Source organism: Mercenaria mercenaria, chromosome 15 (assembly GCF_021730395.1).
Source record: "Mercenaria mercenaria strain notata chromosome 15, MADL_Memer_1, whole genome shotgun sequence".
Lineage (NCBI taxonomy): Eukaryota > Metazoa > Mollusca > Bivalvia > Venerida > Veneridae > Mercenaria > Mercenaria mercenaria.
Window position 1 is genome coordinate 66,914,399 of NC_069375.1, and position 16,842 is coordinate 66,931,240.

The 16,842-nt window shown below is 34.5% G+C and overlaps 2 protein-coding genes across 2 annotated transcripts in view; one reads left to right on the forward strand and one right to left on the reverse strand.

Annotated features, from left to right (window-relative positions):
- The window catches only part of LOC123527633 (DBH-like monooxygenase protein 1 homolog), a 29,569-nt gene extending 25,944 nt beyond the window's left edge, over nt 1-3,625 (forward strand). Inside the window, exons 10-12 of the mRNA XM_053525504.1 lie at nt 736-858; nt 1,897-2,031; nt 2,980-3,625. Of these exons, the coding sequence (XP_053381479.1) occupies nt 736-858; nt 1,897-2,031; nt 2,980-3,066 (345 nt within the window). The 3' untranslated portion in view covers nt 3,067-3,625. The remainder of the gene's footprint in view (nt 1-735; nt 859-1,896; nt 2,032-2,979) is intronic.
- Nucleotides 3,626-9,012: 5,387 nt separating this feature from the next.
- Nucleotides 9,013-16,842, reverse strand: part of LOC123557078 (phosphatidylserine lipase ABHD16A-like) — a 42,551-nt gene continuing 34,721 nt past the window's right edge. Inside the window, exons 14-19 of the mRNA XM_053525505.1 lie at nt 14,432-14,495; nt 13,888-13,944; nt 12,807-12,869; nt 11,465-11,538; nt 10,796-10,944; nt 9,013-9,263 (exon numbers count right to left, since the gene is read on the reverse strand). Of these exons, the coding sequence (XP_053381480.1) occupies nt 9,177-9,263; nt 10,796-10,944; nt 11,465-11,538; nt 12,807-12,869; nt 13,888-13,944; nt 14,432-14,495 (494 nt within the window). The 3' untranslated portion in view covers nt 9,013-9,176. The remainder of the gene's footprint in view (nt 9,264-10,795; nt 10,945-11,464; nt 11,539-12,806; nt 12,870-13,887; nt 13,945-14,431; nt 14,496-16,842) is intronic.

Below are 16,842 nucleotides of genomic sequence, written 5' to 3' on the forward strand. Positions count from 1 at the left end.
AGTTTTCATGAAAATAACCGAGAAAAAATAACAGAAAACTAAGTGCACACTTTCTTTTGGAACTGAGTGTACAGTTGAGTTATATCTTAAGTAATGATAAATACTAGTACATTTGATAAGATTTTCTACTTTTGAGACATTTATTTGTGAATGTAGCTATGCAAGCACAGATAGTGTGTATATAAATATATCTATTTTAGTCAAGTTAAATTCATTTGATGAAGAATTTTAACATTTAAAGTTAGTTTCTAAAAATAAACAATTTAATGAAAGATGCACACTGGATATTTTTAACAGAGAATTTTTGAGTCGTACTTTTAATTTATTTCGTTTTTGTCACACCTGATACGACCTGGGGAAATATAGTCATGTAGATCTGTATAAAAATCTACATGTCGTACCTACGTACCAGTTGTGAGGAAAATGCAAAATGTTCAAACTGAATAGACAAGGTTTAAATGTTTCTAAATTTCAAATTTGGCATAAGACTTATCGATGTTTTTTCGCTACCCGCATTACCAACATAAAATATTACAAACTTCATAAAAAGTACTTTTTTGGTTTTAAAATGAGGTTCACTATGAAACATATCATAAATATTCTAAGCAGAATTATGTTCAAAAAGCAGAATTAATATTTCCTGTCTAAAAAGTACCACAAACAGCATTCTAGTCTGCTTTTAGTTGTCAAAATGAAATAATTTCAAGATAAAAACATTTCAAATTCATATCTCAGGGTGGCTGGTCCCGTATTGAAGAGGTGTGCCGGGCAACAATCGTGTATTATCCCGCCAAACCGTTTGACATGTGTCTCAGCTGGTCCAGTTACGACAACCTGTTTGCCAAGAACGGTACCAAGGTGAGTCGTTACAGCTTTATCTTGATAAAAGTCTGGCGTTATTAGTAAATCCGCGGTAAATAGTTGTTTCAACTTACACACTTTCGCCAAGTCAGTAGTTATGTGGTTAATAGCTTTTTGACTGAGGTGCATGTTCTAGGGGACCATTGATAAAATACACTGTTGTCTGCAATCAGTCGTCCTCCACATGTGGTTCACGAGGGAAAATGGAGAACAGAATCCGGTACAGAATCATTCTGGTAAGGATAACTGCCTGTCATTACATAACTGAAATACTGTTGAAAAACGTGCTACACACAAAACCAATTGACGTGTTCACATAGGACTTCTTGAACTGTCAGCTCTTGGTCTCTCCCTCATGAACAGACTATTTATACAATCAAGAGTCTGCTTAAGTTTGACTGGTTGTGTTGAATCAGAGACACCCCGGACCACGTTGGTCACAACCCGGACCACGTGTTAGGACGACCCGGACCATGTTTCTGAAAATTCCAGGAAACTATTTACTTTGAAATATATGTTATTTTGATGTCTTGGAATTATCCGTAGAGTCATAGATGAACAATATTCATTGTCAATTAACTTCAGTAAACAGTAAAAGTAAAAAATAGTGGTATAGAACTTTCAGAGACATGGTCCAGGTCGTTCTGAAACGTTGTACTGGTGGTCCGGGTTGTCCCGTGGTCCGGGTTGTCCCATGATCCGGGTTGACCAAGCACCGTTGTGTTCTATGCTTCAAAAGGATAATCTAGATTTGACCCGCACCAGTCACAATTTTGTTCCGTAACATGCATTATGACGTTATGAGAGAACATAATGATGTTAAAGAACACAAAACAATAGGTAAGATACAAATGCCCTTGGTTGTCAGTGTCTTTTCAGGGAGAGTCTTGGGGTACGGTCCGTACCTCTTGACAAGCATGTTTATCTACTTATATAAATAATAGATATATTATTATATAGACGAGTAAAAATGTTCCATAATTGATTACATATGCTAGTTCGTCTGCTAAACATTCTACGTTATTGATTCGATAGATTCCCGAAGAAGCCGCTGCAGATTTTTTGGGCAACGTCACGCAGTGGGATGCTCCAATGAAGAATATGTTAAAGCAAGCGCTAAAGAAATCAAGCGAAAGATCCATCTGTTCCTCCATATCTAGACAACCAGCCGTAAGTTCTATACACCATGACATCTGTTTACAACACATTCAAAGTACAAAAACCTCTACAAATATATATATTTTCCTTCCCAGTAGATTTATTATTTAGTACATTTACCTCCACAGAACAACAGTAAATCTGACCCCCGTCCAAGCATGGCCTCCGTGACAATTTGATACTAGACACTGCGTCTTGAATCGTTTGTCCTCCACATATGATTCGAGGAGAAGATGCAAATTACTTATGGAGAACTGGCCCCGTGTTCACAAAGCATTTTTCGGGGGCTGCTGAGTTTGAGCTTGAAGTTTTAATATCAATTTTACTAAAACTTAAGAATTCCGATTGAAACTGACCATCAATACTGAAAAGTCATTTGAAAATAGTTATTAACTTAAAATTTAGCTTTAAACATGCTATTTAGATATAAATGACAAATAAAGTTTCATTATCAAACTCAGCTGAGACTGAAAACGTTTTGTGATCACTGGCGTTGGGGATGTGATAAGTGGTGGTTGTATGTGGGGGAGGATATTGATACTATATATCATAATGAAGAAATACAAGGTATTAGACACTGAGAGATATTCTTTCGGATGAAGATGGGATTGTGGCGGAGGTAGGAGAGGTTAAATCCCAAATAAAATCCCAGATGTACATTTTCACATTTTGGACAACATTCTTATTAAGTTTCATGGCTCCCAGGTCAAATACATTTTGATACAGGTTAGCAGAGGAAAAGTGACAGCTATTGTAAAATTTCGTCAAAATTAAAAAAAGTAAGTCGCACAGTAAGTCACGGTCCTGTCTGAATCGTCTGGATGTCAAAAAGCTTACAAGTGGTGAATAAAATTTACAAAAGCTGCACACATAATCGAAAGAGCAAGTATTGCATCTTTCAGTAGATCCCAAAAGCAAAACCTAAAGAAAATGCAATTATGTCTTCTTTTTCTTTTTCAGTACGCCATTGACCGCTACAGTCTGCCCCCGAATACCAGACGATACGCAGAGGCGCCCTCACCCTGCGAAAAGAATGTGCGCCAGTGATGCTATTATAAAACATCTATATCTTTTCTCTGATTGCGTGTTAAAACAGTAGCGTGTGTAATTTTTGCGACTGCCTATTTTCTACAAATTTTAGCAAAACCGTGCCACCTGTGAATTGAAAACGACTGTAAAGAAATGGAAAATATCTAAACAATTCTTATGAATGCGAATAAAAGCTCTTTTCAAAATATGCGACGCGAAAAGTACGAATTCTACGGTACATGTGGAACTCTTTTCCGTGAAAAAACATGCAAAAAGATAGCAGTCTTCTTAAAAAAAAAAAAAAAAAAAAAAAAAAAAAAACGGCAGATGGACTGATGGACATTTATAAATTTCTTATGATATTGCGGACTTTTGGATACTTTTTATTCATTACTATGTAATGGCTGGATGACTTCAAGTTCGTAGTACTAAAATTAAAGATGATATATGTGACCTTGCTTCATGTGTTCTTATTTACATTACGTAATGTACACAGGAGCACCATGTCCTTAACCAAACATAACTAGCTTGATTGATATATTACATAGACAAATCACTGTTTGTAATATTTAATGTCATTCTAACACGTCAATGATTATTTTCTTACATCTTTGAAGATATTCACGAAATAGTTGCCCTTTTTGTGTGGTTTTCTTTTCCAGCGTGATGGTTGATGCTATGACGTAATAACAGTCATGTGTTGCATAATAACACACAGTTTCAGTCAGGGAGATCGGGTCCAGTAGAATACACGTTCCTGTATTCTCTACAGGTCATGCTTAACTCAGTGTGGAGGATCGCGAGTTCTTCCCAAAACGAGGCTGCCCGTTTCTAAGACGATTTGCTGGAAGACAATTTGTCTTAAATCGTTTGTTCCCAACTTTTGATAAATGTTAAGAAGTCGGCAATTTCTTACAATGAACAGATTATTACTGGTACTGAATCCAGGAACCAGTTACAAAACTCACTGTTGAAAAACGGTGCTAAAGTTTAAAGTTCATAACAAACAGGTTACAAATTTCTGGAAATTAAGGATTATGGAAAGGGACGATCAGCCTGTCGTCTTAAACACCAGAGTATAAACATATCCATAAAATCTCCATAAGTGGCAATTTCAGCAGGTACGGTATTACATTTTTGTCTACAAATTAAAATGACAACATGTTCAAATTGGAGACTGTAGAATGAGTAGAAGAAATTCAAGAAGAAACATTATGGAAAAAGATGATTAAAACATGAGCTTTTAAGATCACAGAGACATGGATATCTCCTCCCGACATTATCACTAGGGTTTTGTCTAAGACACCATTTATTGGTGGGTTTTCTTCATTCATAATGGCTACATACAGGGTTACACTCTTGCAGATGATAATTACAGGTCATTAAAACAACTTCCATTCACAGATTTGTTAGTTTTATTAAAATCCAAAGAATTGTGTAAACTTTGTCACAGAACTGAAGGGATTTGGAAAAGTTGTTCCCTTCATATACACCACGTCCACCGTTTATGTTTAATTTTCTATTTTCTTTTACATTCTTATTTATTAGGTTAGGAAATGCTCAATATAGCCACATCAAACCACAATGTCCCACCTTTTAGTGACACTGTATAAAGATACGAATAGAGTCCAAAGGGTTTGTATTCAAATTTGTTTTAAGAACAAATTTACTTCAACACAAGGCATAAATAAAATTAAATAACAGCGACATAACACTGGAGCAGGGGGTCAAATTGTTCAAATCCCTAGTAACTCTATGGCCATAAAAGAAATACAAAATGACTCCATTAGTGGAACATAATAAACATATCAATACAGTCTTAAAATATCAAAGTTTTATCAAAAAGTCTTGTTTTCAACTGAATATGTGACATATTTCATTCAATTAAGGTAGTGGATTAGTATTGACAATTGCCAATTTTTCGTGCCACCTCATATTTTAATATGCTATGTCAACATCCTTTGGCAATAACCAATACTTGCTTTTCATAACAACCTGATAATGCTGAAATTGCATACAAAAAATATGTAAATGAATAGAAAATGCAGAATTACCATTTCGGATCCTCTATCTGAAATTTGTAAGAAAATCTTTATGATAAATTTATAACAAGATCCTCAGAAATCAAAGAATGCAATCAAGCAAAATAATAGACTAGTTGACTCTGTTCACGAGAGGTAATGAAAAGTGTAACACCTCCTATGGGATAAAGCAGCTTGTGCACATTTTTTGATGAAAATAAAGCAAAAGAATCATTAAAACCAAATTTTGTGAATGTGGCTTTATGTATAAACCTGTGGACATATGAACATTTGTTAAAAATATCTGTCGGCAAGAAGAAAAGGAAAACTTCATATGAAGTTTCATATCTATTGGTAAAAACGATTTTCAAATTTTGGGGCTAATGGAAGGACCCTGACTCAATATTTGCTGACCAAAAAAATCAAATAGTGTCATCTAATGAACATGAAATTTTACCACAAATTGAACTATCACACATTTCGGCTAAACCACTTGAAACAAGTTACACGGCCATTGTGACCATTGATCTACTAATGGCACGAACAAAATGGTATACTGTATCTATGATGTTATTAAGTATGATGACTAGAAGGTTCTGCAGCTACTGGTACTGGTCAGAATGTATCTGATCTACAGACAGACTGACCAACAGAGTTTTAATTTAAGGTGACATTTAACTATTCATATTTTTTTTCACAAAATTTTTCAAGTGATGTATCTTTTTATTATATTTAAAAATTATATAAATCTACACATTTTTGAAAAAGTCTTTATATTTCTTTAGCAGATAAAACAGAATGTTTAAAGACTTTATGAATAAAATTTCATACAGCATAATACCCTACCTGAATGAGGGAGTAACCATTATGAGTTATGTTTACTTGCTTTGGTTAAATATAATAAATGTAATAAATAACTACATGTACAAAACATAAATCAGAATGTCTGAGCAAAAACAGTATAACTGCACCTTATTACCTGTAGATATAATTGCTTCATTCAAATTCTAGAAAATTCAATAAAACTACTAAAGAAAGGAACAACTGTTCATGTAAGATATGTATTACAATATTGATTCAAGTGAGGATGTGAAAATGGCAAAGTACATGTTTGGGAAATGTTTATCAAAATTGCCAGACTTTGACAAACAACACCAATACAATGTAATTTATCATGTCTTTGTGTATATAAATGAAAGCAAACTCAAATGTTGTACTGCTTCAGAATTCATGGCAATATTCTTTTTATTCTGGACCTTGTATTCATATCATATAGTTGAAACCATACCAGGTATTAATAAAGTTATGTATTTCCAAGGGTAAACTTTGTGAAAGATTTATCTAACAAGAGGGCCATTAAGGCCCTGTATCGCTCACCTGACCTATTGACCTAAAGATCATCAAGATAGTTTCATTAAGATATGGTCATAAATGTGGCCTCTAAACTGTTAACTAACTTTTCCTCTGATTTGACCCGGTGACCTAGTTTTTGACCCCACATGACCCAGATTTGAACTTGACCTAAAGATCATCAAGGTTAACATTCTGACTAAGTTTCATGAAGATACAGTCATAAATGTGGCCTCTAGAGTGTTAACAAGCTTTTCCTTTGATTTGACCTGATGACCTAGTTTTTGATTCCACCTGACCCAGATTTGAACCTGACCTATAGATCATCAAGATTAACATTCTGACCAAGTTTCATTAAGACATGGTCATAAATGTGGCCCCTAGAGTGTTAACTAGCTTTTCCTTTGATTTGACCTGGTGACCTAGTTTTTGACCCAATATGACCCAGATTCAAACTGGACTTTGAGACCATCATGATTAACATTCTGACCAAGTTTCATGAAGATACAGTCATAAATATGGCCTCTACAGTGTTAACATGCTTTTCCTTTGATTTGACCTGGTGACCTAGTTTTTGACCCCAGATAAACCAATATCGAACTCGTGCAAGATTTTATTAAGGGTAACATTCTGACCAAGTTTCATTAAGATTGGGCCAAAATTGTGACCTCTAGACTGTTAACAAGCTTTTCCTTTGATTTGACCTGGTGACCTAGTTCTTAACCCCAGATGACCCAATATCGAACTTGTCCAAGAATTTATTGAGAGTAACATTCTGACCCAAGTTTCATTAAGATTGGGCCAAAATTGTGACCTCTAGAGTGTTAACAAGCTTTTCCTTTGATTTGACGCGGTGACCTAGTTTTTGACCCCAGATGACCCAATATCAAATTCATCCAAGATTTTATTGAGGGTAACATTCTGACCAAGTTTCATTAAGATTGGGCCAAAATTGTGACCTCTAGAGTGTTAACAAGCTTTTCCTTTGATTTGACCTGGTGACCTAGTTTTTGACCCCAGATGACCCAATATCGAACTCATCCAAGATTTTATTGAGGGTAACATTCTGACCAAGTTTCAATTAAGTTGGGTCAAAATTGTGACCTCTATAGTGTTAACAAGCTTTTCCTTTGATTTGACACGGTTACCTAGTTTTTGACCCCAGATGACCCAATATCAAAATCGTCCAAGATTTTATTGAGGGTAACATTCTGACCAAGTTTCATTAAAATTGGTTCAAAATTGTGACCTCTAGAGTGTTAACAAGCTTTTCCTTTGATTTGACGCGGTGACCTAGTTTTTGACCCCAGATGACCCAATATCGAACTCGTCCAAGATTTTATTGAGGGTAACACTCTGACCAAGTTTCATTAAGATTGAGCCAAAATTGTGACCTCTAGTGTTAACAAGCTTTTCCTTTGATTTGACCCCGTGACCTAGTTTTTGACCCCAGATGACCCAATATCGAACTCGTCCAAGACTTTGTTGAGGGTAACATTCTGACCAAGTTTCATTAAGATTAGGCTAAAATTGTGACCTCTAGAGTGTTAACAGTCAAATTGTTGACGACGACGGACGACTGACGACGACAGACAACGGACACAGGGCGATCACAAAAGCTCACCTTAAGCACTTTGTGCTCAGGTGAGCTAAAAATCTATAAAACTCCATTACTGATTAATCATAATTAAATTTTAGGCATATCAATTACAACCAAAGTTGACCTCTGTATTTTGGGAAATTTTCTGGTATTTCACAAATTCTGAAAAAAAATCTTATATAGGTCAAGTTTTTTTTATAATTTTGTGTAATTAAAAATCATTTTATATGCACATTATTAAACAAGAACTGAAATTCTATCAAATACGATGTATAACACTATATAAATTGTAGCTTATCATTTGTAATTTTACGAAGTCAGACTTTGTCCATGAAAATTTTCGACGATGAAAAACACAACAATATTTACTCATAACTTCTCGACGACATGATTAATAACCACATCAGTATAAAACTTTGAACATACTGAACAGTTGTTAGCACTGGCTTAGACCTACCATATCAAATGAATTTGTAATTATAGTGAACATGAAAATGAATTAGTATCAAAACAAAGTATAAAAAAAGTGTTCAACAACAAAATCATGTATTTTATTCCATACTTAGTGACAGATACAGTACAACCTCTCCAGAGCGGCCCTCTCTTAAGCAAAAACCTCTCTATAACAAAATCATCAACATTTCCCTAAGCTGAAATATACTATGAAATTTACCTCTCCAGAGCAACAACCTCTACATAACAGTCAATATTTGTATCTCCCAAAGGGTGTTGTTCTACAGAGGTTGCACTGTAAATATCATATAAACCATCTGGGAAGTAGGAGCTTGACCTATCCAATATCCTTCGAGTATTCGTCCAATCTTTAAAACAACACCAAATGTTATTATGAAACACTTATCAAAAATTCAAATTTTGTCTAACAGACACTGGTACCACCATTTAGCAATTTTCTTTTCATGTAAATTATCAACCAGTTAAAACTCCGGAAAAATATTCCATAAAAACAAATTTTTTTAATAGTAGTATGTGACCATAATTCACATTTAAACCAATTAGATTAAAAAATGACTGTGGATATAGATAAAACAAATGAAGAACAATTTCAAAACTGCATTCCCCAACCAGACACATGTTGAGTGATCACACAAAAAAGATAATGTTCAAAAATTATAGATAAAGGCCTAAGATAAGAATCGTTATATAGCTGTCCATGGCTGTCTGAAGAACTGAGTTGGTAGGGGAGTACAATGTGTCGAATTAAAATCTTCCATGTAATTAGATGCCTGAAAAAAAAAAGAAGTAAAAAAACATTTCAGTATACAACTTGGTCGATAGTCTTCATTATTTTCTTATAATTTTACAAATTGGACAAAGAAAAACACTTTAAAGTTTTGATAACTGGCAGTTACTTGCAAAACATTGGGTTAAACAATAAAATCTATATTATTTTACACAGGGATAACACAGAACTATACATCTAAGACCAGATATTATCTTCAAAAAAATATTATAAGCAAATTTCATTGTCATTTCAGTTCAATCTGCTATGTCCCTATTTATTCAACCATAACTGTACTGGCTCTAGAGTGATTTGAATATTGGCTTTTGAAAACTGAACGCGATAATTATATTGAAATATATTTACTAGGCTAGTCGCTATCAGCTATGGCAACATTTTGGATATCATCATTTCACAAAGGGTTTCATATAAAAGGTGTATTAACAAAAAATAAAGGACAGAAAACAAGTTCGTTAAAATTCAGAAAAAAAATCTATGAAGAAAATGTTAACCATGATAATTATTTCAAAAGCTTCTCTGACATTTTGGCTCAATCTCTTTGGCTTTGATACCCTGAAGAAAAATCATGGCAATAACCTTTCTCCCAATGCATCTTTTACAACGTTTAATACTGAAACTTCATTAAATAAACTGCATATTCTTCAAATAACCCACTGGTCACACAAGAGGTTTTCCAAAATTTCTAAAGTTAACATAGGAACTACCTTGTGCAATTGAAAGATGGGCAGACATACAGATAAACAGACAGACTATAGGGACAAAATAAAGAGATCTGCATATTGGACATACTGCTTTCTATCTCTGTCCAAGATTTTATACAAAAATCTCTTCTACTTTTAAGTTATGGAAAATACATCAATTCAGACAGATAAAAGGATGAACAGATAAAGAAAAGAGAACAAAGAGTAATATGCATGTTTTTCACATTGTCATCTATCTATCATGTCTATACACCAAGTTTCAAGTACTTTTAAAGTTATCAAAGAATCAACTTTTTGTGTCATATTTTTGGACCATCTGTAGCTCAATAGCAACACAATAAAAGTATGTGTATATACTTGATATTGCCATCTATTAACACATGAAGTTTCATGGAAAAATATCAAGTATCTTTAACCCTTAGCCTGCTAGCGGCGATTGGTTTTGCCTTTGCGACCAGTGCAGACCAAGATCAGCCTGCATATCCGTGCAGTCTGATCATGGTCTACACTGTTCGCTATTCAGTCAGTAAATTTTTAGTAAACACCCCTTCAAATGATAAATGGTACTGCCCAAATTGGAAGATGGACCAGTCCATAAAAGAAATTTAGCATGGTAAGGGTTAAACTTACCACATGATCCCACTTTGTGTATTGGATGGATTGCCAAACAGACAGAGAAGGTGGGGTGCTAAACCGTAAGTCTCTTCTACAGATACTATGCTACGGGACTAAATACGCAGACAGGGACAACCAAAGTAAAAACACAATTAAAGCACATTTCAAAAGTAATTGTATAAGCTGTATGTTGACCTACCAGAAACAGTGCCATATGCGCTTTCTGTTGTTCTGTATAATCTGCCCCTATGTCCAATGGAAATGTCGTACTTTCCGCCTCCTCCATGAAAGACGTCATGGCTACTGTGCACCATTCTCTATCAACTTCTAAAGCTGCCATCAGAACTTCTAAAATGTTTACAAAATTTCTCGTATTGGAAAATATGTGTCAGAAACGCATTAATGATTACATTAGCATGGCTGGGTTTGTGCCAGTTGTTTGAGAAGAAAACATAACATTGTATAATCTCAAATAAAAAAATGTTTGATTTCCAGACTAGTGAGAGACTTTTACGATTTAAAATTTTACAGCATTACAACATTTTTTTGAACCAATGGATAAATAAATGAAAAGCAGAATAATTTGTATGATTATATCAAATGAGTCCAACCTGTTAAGCATTGCACCACTGACTCTTATCATTAATGCATCTACTTTGTCTAGATTAGAAGCCACAATGGCAATATCCAGGTAATATGAAAACTGGTAAAAGGAAACCACTCCTAGTATTATTCTAGGCATGTACAGCCATGTTCCTTACATGACAGTAATCTTCACTCTAACAAGAGGTGAGGGGAAAAGTACTGAAATACAATTATCTTTACCACTCAGCCAAAGAGTGAGGGGCATTTTTTGTAAAACTAATACCTTGTCCTCCTTTTTCCTTGCTAAGCCAATCTTCCAGAACTGGCTTTGTTGTGTTGTCTACAATATTTGGATATCTGTAAAGAAATAAAGAGAAACACATTGTTACTCTTACAGCTGTCTTATAGTAAAATTGACCAGCCTTTCTATTTTAAGTTAAATACCTACAATAAACTAGAGCTATTTCTGATGGTGATCAATACCCCCCAAAAAGATGCTCTGATACACATAAGGTAAAATGTTAAGATCATCACCTTTGACCTCCAAGTGTAACCTTTAATTTAGACATAGTGACCAGATTTGTATGCTCTGCATGTCCTTTTTATGACGTCAAACACTGAAGCTAGTTTTATGAAAATTATTCCAGTGATATAATTATATGATATGGATAGGACATGAAATAAATCTATCTGACCTCTGACCTCGAACTGTGAACTTGGATCCTGCATGATCCTGAACATATTATAAAACAAATATGTGTAAACATTCGAAAATCAATATACAGTCAGAAACAAAACTATCTGACCCTTCAACACCAACAGTGACCTGATTATCTAAGTTTATGCACTTTGCACATTGTCTTGAATGGGTAAAGAACTGTTGCTTGTTTTATGAAAATTCTTCCATATTTTTATCAGATATGAAACAGACACAAACTCACAGTATTTGAATTTTGACCTTCAAGCATGACCTTCACCTTGTGACTTGGGTCAGGCAAATATCATTGTATCATCATGGTTAATATTTATGTGTAGTTATTTGAAAATCAATACCCTGGCCTCCTGGCATGGCACTGACCTTGAATATAGTTACCTCAGTCATACTTATTTTAATCATATTATAATGGCGAACATTTATAGTAGTAATCCATCAAACTATTTTGGAAATATGCCTTACAGATGGGGATACGGATTCATCTACAGTCATTTGTGTATGTGATCACATTTTGACGGTAAACATTTGAGCATAGTTGACAGAAAATCCATGGAACAGTTTCAAAGATATGCCTTCAAAGACTGACAAATGGAAGTGCGTGACTCGATTATAGCCCGTACATAGTTCTTATCTGAGGGTATCTTAACCTGTTAAGAAATACTACATGCATGATCAGTATTAACACTTAGCCTCTGGTGGCAAGTGATTCTGCCTTTGCGACCAGTGCAGACCAAGATCAGCCTGCACATCCATGCAGTCTGATCATGGTTTGCACTGCTCCCCATTCAGTCAGTATCTTTTTGGTAAACACCCCTTTTAACAGTAAATGGTACTGTCCAAATTGAAACTTGGGCAAGTTCATTATAGAAATTTAGCATGATCAATATTAATGGTAAACAGCGCGTAATACCTGGCTTGTAATAACTTCAGAAGAAGGAAGTTCCCTCTATTTGTGTGTATTGCAGTTGGGTCTCTGAAAATACACAATAATTATAACAGTAAGTAAGGCTTTCACTGAACAAACTTTTCCTCAGCATGCAAATGGTGCCTAAAAAACAAGAAGCTGTCTTCTTTGGTTTAAGGACTGATTTATTTTTCAACAGTATTTTAGTTATGAACAGTTGGCACTAAAATTGACCAATTTCCCTGGATTTTGTACCAACTGTTCCACCTGAATCAGAGCTGGAATGAATGATATGAGCCCCGCCATGAGAAAACCAACATAATGGCTTTGCGACCAGCATGGATCCAGACCAGCCTGAGCATCTGCGCAGTCTGGTCTTGATCCATGCTGTTCGCTTTCAAAGTCTATTGCAATTAGAGAAACTGTTAGCAAACAGCATGGATCCTGACAAGACTGTGCAGATGCACAGGCTGGTCTGGATCCATGCTGGTCGCAAACCCACTATGTTGGTTTCCTCATGGTGCGGCTCATTTCAGAACTGATACAATGTCTTTTTATCAAACCATCACTGAGAAGATGTTTCATCCCTGGAATGACACCATGACCTCGTGATCCACAGACCTGTGCTCTCCCTATTGAGTAAGGCAGATTGGCTCTTTTTAGTTTTATCTTAAAAAGTCTCACCAAAGAAAACTGAGTACATCTTCTCTACCTAAAAGGATTGGATCTTTAATTCTATGGCACTCCCACAAAAACTAAGAATTCACAGTACTACAAAAACCAATCCATACAATATGGATTATGGGATTGCTACAAAGGAAAACAACTATAAACATAAATATTCTAATATAGATTTCTTAGGAAGAGATATTCTTAAGATAATGTTGCTTGAGAAAGTAGCGTAGGTATGCTGAAGGCACTCCAATGCTGTTGGGAGTTTTCTTGTGAAACAATAAGAAGCATTATGTTTTTAGTATGATCATGCCGCGGCATATCTCTGGTTCTGGCTATCTGCTACTGGCACCTTTTTCACATCTGTATATAGTAATATAGCTACCAAAGCATATCTTGTAATTGCTCTACTTACATAGTTGTCAGCATTTCATCTCTACTTCTTCTTATCAACAAAACTGGTCCTGGGTACCTAAAATTTAAATTCACATGCTAACATTATTATTGCATTAGGTCATACAAGAACAATACATATTTATGTTTATAGATGATATGGGATTAATATCATTTCAGGAACTATAAGGATTCATATAATATTTTATTGGTTGAATCATTGGATTAGAGTGCATAAACCACACTGGACTTATTACAAATCCATGTAACATACTGGCTATTCTTGGAAGACTTGCAAGAAGTCCGAACATGGTTTTTATGTTTCTAAATGAACACAAATTCACAATCAATTCTAAAATCAAAATAGATATCAGGCTATTAACCTTTTCAACATCTAAATAATTCTTTTTATATATTTAACAGCCAAAAAAAATCCGCCCTTGTTAAACTGTAATTCGCCTTTCTGTTCACAGTCTAAAGTTAGAGTTATATTTACTTTTTACTTTACAAGATGTGCTGCTAAATGAAGGTTAAGGTATCTGTTCACATCTTTCAGCTATACTTACGTTACAAGCTGTGCGGCTATATCAAGATTAAGGTATCTGTTCACAGTCTTTTCAACAAGACTTTCTGAAAAAATATTGTACAAATATTGCAACTTGGAAACCTTGGGTCCTGAGTTTCAAAGAAAGAAAAATAAACAAAAGGAAACATCAGATATCATCTTTTTTTTTCCAAGTATAATTATAAAAGGCAAAATGCATCTGGAAAATAACTGCTGACAATATGCTTAATTAGCTCATCTGATTTTTGAAAAAAAAAAGTGAGGAGTTATTGTCATCACTTGATCGGTGTCGGCGTCTGCGTCGGCGTTGCCTGGTTAAGTTTTATGTTTAGGTCAGTTTTTCTTCTAAACTATCAGAGCTATTGCTTTGAAACTTGGAACACTTGTCCATCGTCATAAGCTGACCCTGTATAGCAAGAAACATAACTCGATCCTGCTTTTTGCAAGATTTATGGCCCCTTTTGTACTTAGAAAATATCAGATTTTTTGGTTAAGTTTTATGTTTAGGTCAACTTTTCTCCTAAACTATCAAAGCTATTGCTTTGAAACTTGCAACACTTGTTCACCATCAAAAGCTGACCCTGTACATCAAGAAACATAACTCCATCCTGCTTTTTGCAAGAATTATTGCCCCCTTTGGTCTTAGAAAATCAGTTTTCTTGGTTAAGTTTTATGTTTAGGTCAGCTTTTCTCCTAAACTATCACAGCTATTGGTTTAAAAGTTGCAACACTTGTTCACCATCATAAGCTAACCCTGTACAGCAAGAAACATAACTCCATCCTGCTTTTTGCAAGATTTATGGCCCCTTTTGGACTTAGAAAATATCAGATTTCTTGGTTTAGTTTTATGTTTAGGTCAACTTTTTTTCTTAAACTATCAAAGCTATTGCTTTGAAACTTGCAACACTAAATGTTCATCATCATAAGCTGACGCTGTACAGCAAGCAACATAACTCCATCCTGCTTTTTGCAATAATTATTGCCAGTTTTGGACTTAGAAACTCATTTTCTTGGTTGAGTATTATGTTTAAGTCAACTTTTTTCATAAACTATCAAAGCTATTGCTTTAAAACTTGCAACAGTTTTTCATCATCATAAGCCAATGCTGTACATCAAGAAACATAACTCTGCCCTGCTTTTTGCAAGAATGATGGCCCTTTTAGACTTAGAAAATCATGGGTAGGACAATATTTCTATTATACAAAAAAAATCAGATGAGCTGCGCCCCCAGGTGAGCCTTTTTTTATTATTCCCAAATTTGGAAAATACTAATACGGTGAAGTAGGTCAAATGTTTCTTCTGATACAACACGATTGGCTGTGTCGCTAAGCTTTGGTCAAATTTAAAAGCTGTAGCTAACATTAAGGTAGTACATTATCAATTCAAGGGTTCAAAGTTCATTCGAAACACAAATCATGCACTGCTACAAATTGCAGGCTGAGCTTGGCTAATGGTGGCAAAGTAGAATCACTATAAAGCATCAAAAGTAATTCAATTCTGTACAATGCAGGTCAAATTGCACACGAATTGCAGAAATGTGAGTAGGCGCAATAGTTCAATCAACAAGACAAAGGTTCATTCTCATGAACATCAAACATTTTGCATTACAATATTTAAGCTGTATTAGAAATTGAAAGTAGTTCATAGTCAATTTGAAGTATCAAATTCATTTTAAGTGACAAAACTGATTACAGTGAGTCCAAAATGAATCTGTACTTCAAAATGAAAGTGTCAATTTCCATGTCCAAGTGTAAAATATTGATCTTCGCCTACAAATAATGGCATTGGCAAATTTAATGTGTACTTTTATGCAATGCTGAAAATGTACTTGTCACATTTTTGTCAAAAGTTATAGGATCCAATTTTTTTCTAAAAAAACTATCCTTGATCTGCAAATGTGATCTCCTTGTATTTATTTAAATAGTCAATTATTCAATTCAGGTAAATTTACAATGATACCCAAAAAGTTCATACATTTAAGCAATTTACCTTTGAGATTTTCATTTAAGATAAATATCGTGCAAAAAAGGTTTTTAAGTTTTCATCACCAACACAAATATACCTTGTAAATTTGCCTACAGCACAGAAGTGGAGTCTCATCAAGCAATCAGTTTCTAAATTTTTTTGTGGTGAACAAAACAATAGGATTCTCAAATTGAACTGTAGTTAGAAAGTAACAGTAGTCGCTAATAATGTAAGGAAATAAGAATTTTCAACATCTAAAATTAGAGCATGTGTTGAAATTTGACCGTGCTTAATATACAATTGAAACCGTAGTTCAATCATCTGTATAAATCAAATTTCATTTGAAACAAAACTCAATTACCTTGTCCAAATTTGAAGCCTAACCTCAAAAAAATGTTTGAAATTAGGCCTCTTAATCTCGTCAATTCAAGTTGTTATAAAGTTTTT